General features: G+C 38.5%; 1 protein-coding gene across 3 annotated transcripts in view; it reads left to right on the top strand.

Annotated features, from left to right (window-relative positions):
* Positions 1–9,604, top strand: part of cgnb (cingulin b) — a 34,083-nt gene that overhangs the window by 23,536 nt on the left and 943 nt on the right. For 2 of the 3 annotated variants that reach the window (XM_037693313.1, XM_037693314.1), the window contains 11 exons: positions 1,202–1,319; positions 1,558–1,770; positions 1,941–2,039; positions 3,941–4,198; positions 4,286–4,456; positions 6,069–6,230; positions 6,387–6,476; positions 6,548–6,631; positions 6,705–6,823; positions 8,929–9,037; positions 9,407–9,570. In XM_037693313.1, coding sequence (XP_037549241.1) covers positions 1,202–1,319; positions 1,558–1,770; positions 1,941–2,039; positions 3,941–4,198; positions 4,286–4,456; positions 6,069–6,230; positions 6,387–6,476; positions 6,548–6,631; positions 6,705–6,823; positions 8,929–9,037; positions 9,407–9,570 — 1,587 coding nt within the window. Of the gene's footprint in view, positions 1–1,201; positions 1,320–1,557; positions 1,771–1,940; positions 2,040–3,940; positions 4,199–4,285; positions 4,457–6,068; positions 6,231–6,386; positions 6,477–6,547; positions 6,632–6,704; positions 6,824–8,928; positions 9,038–9,261; positions 9,365–9,406; positions 9,571–9,604 lie in introns of those variants that run through there. The other variant, XM_037693315.1, reaches the window with a different exon arrangement.

Below are 9,604 nucleotides of genomic sequence, written 5' to 3'. Positions count from 1 at the left end.
TATATATATATAATCCTTCAAATCTTTACAACTGTGTACAACCTTTTACTGCTCCTTTCGCATTTTGTTCTGCTTCAGCTTCCTTGTGCAAATTTTAACTTTTTTCAGCTATTGTCAGCTAATTCTAGCTGTTTTTTTTCAGCTGTTTTGTGCTCCTTTCAGATTCTTTCTGCTACTTTCAGCTTGTTATGCTCATTTCAGCTTATTTCTGCAAGTTTCAGCATTTTCTGCTATTCAGTTACTATTTGGCTGTTTGTATGCTAATTTAAGCTTTTTCAACTAATTCCACATTCCACATTTTTTTTGTACTCATTTCAACTTTTTTGAGCCCAATTCAGTAAAAATATGCTTTCTCCACTTATAATTTCAGCTGCTTTCTGCTTTTTAGCTACTTTTCAGCTTTTTTTTTTTTTTTTTGCTAATTACTGTTTTTTCCATATGATTTCCATTTTTTGTGCTCATTTCTGCTTCTTTCAGCCTAATTGGGCAAACATGTTCTTTCTGCTTTTTATGCTAATTTAAGCTAACTCCACCTTTTCAGCTACATTTTCAGCATATTTTAGCTAATTTCAGCTGTTTTCAGATAAATTCAAGGTTTCCATTGTAATTTCTCCTACTTTCAGGCAAATTAATTTCTTTATGCCAATTTCAGCTTGTTGTGCTTGTTTAAGCTTTTTTCTACTATTTTAGCTACTATTTAGCTGTCTTATGCTAATTATTTGCTTTTTCACCTAATTCCACCTTTTTTAGACTTATTTCAGCTCTTTCCACTTCTGTTAGTTTAAACTTCTTTCAGCCTTTTCAGCTACTTTTCAGCAATTTTTTTTCTAATTTCAGCAATTTTAGCTAATTTTCTAATTGTTATGCTCATTTCTGCTTATTTAAACTTAACTCAGCAAATATGTGTGTTCTTTCTGCTTTCTTCTGCAACTTTAGGCTAGTTCTTCATTTCAGCTACATTTCAGCATGTTTTAAGCTACTTTCAGCTGATTTTCAACAAGTTCTTGTGCAATAAGTATTCACACTGCATTTTCCCAGGAAATGCAATTTCTCAAGTTAAGATTGCGTGGATACCCCGGTGGTTTTAATGTTGGGGCTGATCTGTCAGATCTGATTGCTTGGACACGTAGTTCTCATGGTCTTGCAGCATAAAGCTTCATCATCATTTTGACCTAAACAAGGTTTTACTTTTTAACTTTAGGCTAAAAAAGTCTCTCATGGAGAAGAAGAAAGTTGAGGGCTCGCTGAAGGATCTTCAGGAGTCTTTGCTTTCCACAAAGACGGAAAAGGCAGCGTCTGACGACCTTTCCTTAAAAGAGGTAATTCACATCGCAGTCAAGAAGCAGAGCAATTATTCTCCACCTGTGGGTGAAATTCAGGGGCTCGTCTCTTTTGTAGTAGAGCAGCATGAGCTTTATGTTGTTCCTTTTTTAGTTTTTTTTTTCTTTGTTCGGTTTTCCTGCAGACAACCACTCGTGTGATCACATGATTATGCACACTGACACAATCCTCTCACTCACACGCTCATCTTATTCATCTCTGATTACTTTTCTTAAGGAGCTTCGCCGTTGCCATGACGATCTGAAGCGAACCCGCGCCGATCTGGACAAACAAAGGGGCGAGATAGACGAGAAAAACGGGGCACTCGAAGCCCTGAAGTGGGCGAGCGAAGGGAAGGAGGCCGAGCTTCTGTCGAAGATTAGTGAGTTGAAGGAGAAGCTGAAGAAAGACGCAGCTGAGCTGGAAAAGGCACTCGAGAAGGCGAAGGAGGTGAAGAATCATCGAGTTTCTATAGGAAACAAATGACTTAAATGATACGAACGGTTTCAAATAAAGGAACACCTCAAGTGTTTGCCAGGAAGCATTACAATGTGCAGCTATAATGACCAAAACAACAGCTGCACTTATTTCGGTCTGTTCTGATCCACTCCCCTCTGCAGTCATCAGCTGGGTTTGCAGGAAGGACGGTGGTGGACCACAGCACCAGCCTGGAGCTGCAGGAAGAAAACACTCGCCTCAGAGACAGGCTGGCCCGCATGGTACTGTCCCCATAGAACACAAAATCCTGTGTATACACACAGGCATGCAAAATCATGCAAACACAAATACTGTAGAAAACAAAGGCGGTCCTCCCACACACGCTCCATTTTCAACCAAGAAACGTGAAGTAAAAAAAAAAGTATGTTCCAAAAATAATCCCACTGAGATGAATTTACATCATTCTTTGTGTTTACGGCAACAGATTACAGTTGTTTAACCCTTAATCTATAATTTGTGGGAATAAATGCTCGTGCAAATTGGTCAGCTTGATGGGAATATAAATAGTCAGCGAAAGAGAAGTTTCTTTTGTCAGAACTGGACTTCAGACCTTGCATGATCTGCTTTTACTCCATTTACATGCTAACCACAGATACCCATACAAATGACTAAAGAGCAAACGTTAAAACAGATAGGTTTGTTTTTTCCTTGAAGATGTTCGTTAGTTTAGGTCTAACATTCTAAAGTAAAACATGCAGCTCAATTGGGATTACTGGGCTGTGACTTATGGTTGCAGTATATTGTGCAACATAGACAAAATGTAGAGAAGAAATTTGATGGATATCAATTTTTGGTGGATCAGATAAGAAAATCCAGTCTTTTTAGGAGCTCCACAACTCAGAAATACTTCCCAGTAGAAACATAATTAAAAGTTTCAACAGCTCACAGAAAGTTGGGCTTTAACCAGGGCTTAATTTGAGCCCGATCCTGCTGGAATAGGATCCGGGAACTCTCTTATTTTGACAGGGTGCGTTCCGGTAAATGTTTGCTTGGATCCGGTAACTCTCAGGCTTACTAATAATAAAGTTATGAACAAATTTTACTGCCTTGAACAAATAAAACCTTCAATTCACACAAGGAGAGCTGTTGGTCAGGCTACTTCTTGTTGCTCTCTAAAATAGTTATTGAATCAAGTGTTTACAAATGTAGGTAAATGTAGATGTTTAATAACTTGTTAAAATACACCAGAATGCAGGAAATGGCATCTATATTATTCAGAATTTTCTGGAGGATGACCCCCCACATACACAAACACTGTTTGCATTCCGGTATCATTTGGTTTACAAATAAAGCACTGACTTTAAGTGCCTGAATTGGCACCTTTATATTATTTATAATTCTTTGACAATCCCAGTTTAGATTTTATGATTTTAGAGCAGAGGCTGTTTGAGGCTTGCTTTTTAGTCTGTTGCTGTTTGCCTCTCTGAAGTGTATGGTTGCCACTGTGATCATATTGAGCCATTGGCAACAGCTTTAAGATTTATTTTGATCTTTGTTCTCTTTAAACTTCCTGTGCAGTTCACACATCAAAATATATAATTTTTATGTTCTTAGATTATTTCAAAGGTATTTGGGGATTTTGTGCTGCACTTACTTTACTTTTCTCCTAGACTTTTAGTTTTGAGCCACGGTTCTGATCATTTTAGATTTTAGCTACTTTTAGTTTACATTCTGCTACATTTAGCTAACATTTTGTTGTTTTAAAAACTTTTAGCCAACCTTTATTTAGTTTTTAGCTACTATCTAGCCTTTTGACATTTTAAATAAACGTTTTTATACTGTTTGCTAATTTTAGCTTTTCTCTGTATTCTGCTGCTTTTAACTTTTAGCCAACCTTTTGATACTTTGTTAAATGCTTTTAGCTACCCCTTAGAATTTTGTAGTTTTTAGCTACATTCTACCATATTTAAACATTTTATTATTTTTAGCAGCTAGCTAACATTTTGATATTTTTAGTAAACATTTTGCCACTTTTAGCTAGCTTTTTAAAACTTTCAGCAAGCCCTTTGCTATTTTAGCTTTTCTCAACATTCTACTTTTTAGCCTTTGCCAACTTTTAATATTTTTAGCTACTAGCTAACCTTGTCATACAGCTTTTTTTTAATGATGGGTTCTTGTTTAGACGAGGCTTCATTCCAGCGTGCCACAGAGCTCCGATGCCGAGGAGGAGCTGGAAGCTCTGGAAGGGGAGAACCGCTCCCTGAAAGCTCAGCTGGAGGAGGCCAAGAGAGGTACCACCCGCCTGGGCAAAGAGAGGGACGAGCTGAGCCGGCGGCTGGAGGAGCGAGACCTGGAGAGGGAGGCCCTGAAAAGGAGCAAAAACGATCTGGAGGAGCAGAAGAGGCTGCTGGACCGAGCGGTCGAGAAGCTGAACAAGGAGGTGCGAGAGCGGGAGGGTCATCCATAGGTCTGCTAGATGAGAAGCTGCCGTCAACTTCAGCCCTCTTCCTGTTGCTTCCTCTCGCAGATGGAGGCGATGATGGGGGATTCTCGTCAGTCGGTGGCCAGCCTGCAGTCGCAGCTCGACGAGTTCAGGGAGCGATCGAGGAAGGACCTGCTGGAGGCGCAGAGGAACAGCAAGGACAGGCTCGCTGAGCTGCAGAGGGCTCAGAATACTCTCAAGGCCCAGCAAGAAGAGGTGAGGCCCAACATCATCTTGTAGTTTTGTATTAAATAACTTTTTATTTTACAAGTTTCTTCCCTGGGAGGTTAAATATGCATAAAGTAAAATGACAACTTAATAATTCAAACCAATCATTTAAATTCTATATTTGACTGAAAATAGTGCAAATATATTTTTTTTTAAGTTTAAATATTTTTAGAACATTTATTGAATTTGATGCCCTCGTGGATTTTTAAAGAGGACAGCCTTACATCTGTGTTGCATCACTTCCTCTCCCTAACACACTTCAAGAGTTTCACAACTGACACCACAATTTACTTTAGTCTTAAAAAGTGAAATATTTTCATGTTGCTTGATGTCCGTTTTCAGCAGCACCTTTCAGATTTTTATCAGGTTTCGTTCAGTTTGAGTTGTACTGACCAAAACTCAAGGTTCTTTTTTTGTGTGTCTCGAAACAAAAACGTTAGAAACTACAGAAATTGCATTTCCTGAGAAAATGCAGTTGGAATGCTTATTGCTGAAGAATTTGCAGAAAAATAGCTGAAACGAGCAAACGATAGCGGAAAAGTAGCTGAAAAGGCAAAAAGAAATGTAAACTAGCAGAAAATAGCTGAAAGGAGCCAACAGAAGTTAGATAGGCTGAAAGTAGCAGAAATTACCACAAAAATCTTGAATCTATCTGAAAACAGCTGAAATTAGCTAAAAATGCTAACAAGTTAGCTGAAAAGTTAGAACAAGCTTAAAGTAGCAGAAGAAAGCAGAAAAACACGTTTGCCCAATTAGGCTGAAAGAAGCAGAAATGAGCACTAAAACGTGGAAGATAGCTGAAAAAAAGCAGGAAAAAAACAGCTGAAATGTAGCTAAAAAGCAGAAAGAAGCTTAAGTTACTAGAAAGAAGTGGAGAGAGCACATTTTTTCTGAAATATATTGAAAAAACTTTACATGAGTGCAAAACGTGGAATTAGCTGAAAATGCTAAAATTAGCGTAAAACATCTTAAATGCAGAAACTTGCAGAATTAAGCTGAAAGGAGCATAACAATCTGAAATCATCAGAAAGAAGTAAGAAGCACAAAAATGTTGTAGTTAACTGAATGAATCTGAACGGAGCACATAACAGCTGAAAAAATCAACTGAAAGTAGCTGAAAAAAATGTTTACATTTGCACAAGAAAGATGAGAAAAGCTGAACCAGAACAAAATGTGAAAGGAAAATGTTGTAAACAGATCTAAAGATTTGAAGGATGTAAAATTAGCTCAATTCATTTTATGTGAGGAAATAAAATGGTAGAAAAGGCTAAATATTTCAAAAAGCTAAAGTTGCACCAATACTTCATGGCAGGATTGTCCTGAAAGAGCTGAACACTTTGATATGATTTGTTGAAATAGCACAAAAACTGTAGAGCGAGAAAGATGCCAAAAAACTTACAGTATTGGGAAAGATACTGCCAATAATAAATATATAACAATAATAATAATAAACAGGATCACAGTAGTGTGAATGCTTCATAAGCTTTCACACAATAAAGAAGAGGGAGTACTTAAAATGTACTACGACACCACGAGAGCACACATTTTCTTCAGGTTGCTCAGTGACATTCTGTAAATTTTCTATAAATATGTTTTTCAGGTATCTCGTCTGAAGAAGGAGCTGCTGGCGTGCAGCGAGGAGAGGGACGGCGCTCAGCTGGAGAGGGACCTCCTCAACAACCGCCTCAAGCATTTGGAGGGCGAACTGGAGTCTGAGAAGAACACGCACACCGACCGCGGCCGGGAGATCCGAATCCTGGAGGTGAGACCTCTAGGGTCAAAGGTCACGACTGTGTGACTGCGACTATATCGGGGTTACACGAATGGCTCCACGACTAAAAATAGTTGAGACGTGTGTGAGGCTGCGGCTGAAAGAAGCTAATCTGAAGAAACTAGTTCTAAGACTCAGTGTTTACAGGATAAAGTTAAAACTCTGGAGATGGAGCTGGATGAGGAGAAAAGCAGCGCGGAGCTTCTGAACGACCGCATAAACCGAAGCAGAGATCAGGTGCAGCGTCGTAATGTTTAAACTCGCACCGGACAGGAAGCTCTGAGCTCTGACCGGTTTTTCTCCTCCAGGTGGACCAGCTTCGATCGGAGCTGATGCAGGAGCGCTCAGCGAGACACGACCTGGAGATGGACAAGAGCGCGCTGGAGCGACAGGTCCTCGCAGAGACGATTAAAACATCTTCCCGTCAAATCTCGTTTTAACGCCCATCCGTCCGTCCCGCCGCAGGTGAAGGAGCTAAAGACCCGCGTGGCCGACATGGAGGGACAGAGCCGACCCTCGGCTGGACTCGCCCTGCTGGAGAAGAAGATTCAGGAGCTGGAGGAGAGGCTACGCAGTGAAGAACGGTGCGATGGCAACAGAATAACATTCTTCAGACTTTTTATTGTTTTCAAGCGAGGTTTGAAAACTAGTTTAAGATTAAAACATTTATTATCGATGAAACGATCACAAAGAAACGAACGTATCACAAATTGTGGATCAGGTTCTTAAAGCTGAGGTGTTCCAAACTAAACGAAGCAAAACTAAACAGGGAGGAGACTCGATGTTCATGAACGAAGGTCACAACATGCGATGGGGAGGTGTCGAGACAGAAAACTTTTTCAATGAACAAATGATTCAGATGTTTAAAATCATAAGACACAATGGAACTGAAGAACAGATCAGTTTTGAACTGGATTATTGTAATAGTGTGAATACTTATGAAGCATTCACACTATTGTGATCCATTTTTCTTTCGTATGTTTTTCTGCATCTTTCTCATTCCGTAGTTTTTGTGCTATTTCAACAAATCATATATAAAAAGATTCAGCTCGTCCAGTAGAAGGGTGCTTTGACATTTGGTATTGGTGCAACTTTAGCTTTTTGAAATATTTAGCCTTTTCTGTATTTTTTTTCCTCATAGAAAATGCATTGAGCTCATTATCCATCCTTCAAACCTTTAGATCTGTTTACAACCTTTTCCTGCTCCTTTCACATTTTGTTCTGGTTCAGCTTCTTTCAGCTTCCTTGTGCAAATTATAATATTTTTTAAAAAAATCAGCAGGATCACAAAACAGCTGAAAAAACAGCTGAAATTAAGTAGCTAACTATTACATTTTTGTGCTTCTTCTAACTTTCTGCTAATTTCAACTGATTGTGCTCCTTTCAGCTTATTTATTTGTTTCAGCCTTTTTTTTTTTTTTTTTTTTTGCTATTTCAGCTACTTTTTAGCTGTTTTATACTAATATTAGCTTTTTTGACTAATTCAACATTTTTGCACTCATTTAAACTTTTCTCAGCCTAATTCAGCAAAAATGTGCCCTCTCCACTTCCTTCTGGTAATTTAAGCTTCTTTCTGATTTTAGCTACTTTTCAGCTGTTTTTTGTTGTTGCAAATTTCTGCTTTTTTCAGATAATTTCCAATTTTTTGTGCTGCTTTTTTCAGCAAAATTGGAAAAGCGTGCTCTTTCTGCTTTCTTCTGATAATTTAGGCTTCTTCTACCTTTTTCAGCTACATTTTTAGCATTTTTAAAAGATCATTTTGGCTGTTTTCAGAGCAATTCAAGTTTTTTGTGGTAATTTCACAATTTTTTTTCAAATTTCAGCCTAATTAACTTTTCTCTGCTAATTTAAGCTCGTTATGCTCCTTTCCAGATATTTCTGCTACTTTCAGCTTTTTCTGGTATTTCAGCTACTATTTTAGCTGTTTTTTTATGCTACCAGTAATTAATATTTTTCAGCTAATTCCTCATTTTTGGGGCTCATTTCAGCTCTTTATGCTTCCTTCTGGGAGTTTAAGCTTCTTTATGCCTTTTCAACTACTTTCAGCTTTTTTGTTGTTGTTGCTAATTTAAGCTTTTTTTTTTTTTTTTTTTTTTTACAACTTTACAATTTTTTATTGTAATTTCTGCTTTGTAAAATCTAATTCCACAAATATGTGTTCTTTCTGCTTTCTTCTACTACCTTAAACTTGTTCTTCCATTTCAGCTACATTTCAGAATGTTTTTAGCTAATTTCAGCTGTTTTTCAGCAAGTTCTTCTGCAATAAATATTCACTGCATTTTCACAAGAAATGCAGTTTCTCTAGTTTAAGTTTAAGTTTTTTTTTGTGACCATGCAGTTTTTTACGGTTTAAATCACACAAAAATAGAAACAATAAAAATAATCTGAGGCAAATAACAATTAAAAAGTGATTATTACGGTTAGTAAATTCTGATCTTTTAATGTTTTAGTCTGAGTGAGATAATTTGTTGAATTAAAGATTAAAAATGGACTAACCTGACACAAAACTGTATATGAAACGGTTTAAATAAAGTTTTAAATGTCATAAAGTCGCGTTGCTTTAAATAATTTAATGACATCAGCCCAACAGCTAGTTTTTATGTGCTCGCAACAAATCTTCCAAAATACCATGTTTTAGGTTTGTGCACCCAGAAATTCTTGAAAATGTTTGAAAATGTCTTCAACGCAGAGAGAAGTCGAGCATCCAGGCGTCCCAGAGACGAATGGAGAGAAAAGTGAAGGAGCTGAACGCCACTTTGGACCAGGAGAGGAGCCAGCATGTCGAGCAGAGGGATCAGGTAGGTGTCACGATCTGCATCACTTTAGGTCTTTTATTTGTTTATTTACTTGTTTGTTTTCAGTCCAATTTTTTTGGGCTCTTACTTGAAACATTTATTTCTCTAACGATGATGATGTTTGGCCTTCACCTGCTCTTTATTCATTAACTTTAAACTTTAAAAAAAAAAATTATAACCAGATCTATGTTCTTCCTGACCCACACCAAACCTCACTCGATACACAGATTGACCCCTGACCCCCCCAGCTCCTACAATATTTCATTACAGCCAGACCCCCTCACCCCCACCCAGATATCCCTGATCAGGCCTTTAAACTCCTCTCCCATAGCAGCCCTCGTCCTCACCTCTGACCCCCTGCCTTCTCCTCAGCTGACCCTTCGCGTCAAGGCCCTGAAACGGCAGGTGGACGAGAGCGAGGGGGAGGTGGAGCGCTTGGAGGGTGTGCGCCGTAAACTCCTCAGGGACCTGGAGGAGCAGCAGGAGCTCCAGGAAGCAGGGCGAGCTAAAGTCTCAGCACTGGAGAGCGAGCTGAAGTAAGTCTTCCATCAGTTCACTGAAAGCCTTTTC

The sequence above is a fragment of the Nematolebias whitei genome, chromosome 19 (assembly GCF_014905685.2).
Source record: "Nematolebias whitei isolate Nwh7 chromosome 19, NemWhi1, whole genome shotgun sequence".
Lineage (NCBI taxonomy): Eukaryota > Metazoa > Chordata > Actinopteri > Cyprinodontiformes > Rivulidae > Nematolebias > Nematolebias whitei.
Note: the sequence above shows the minus strand (reverse complement) of the source record. Positions and strands in the feature narration are given on the sequence as shown.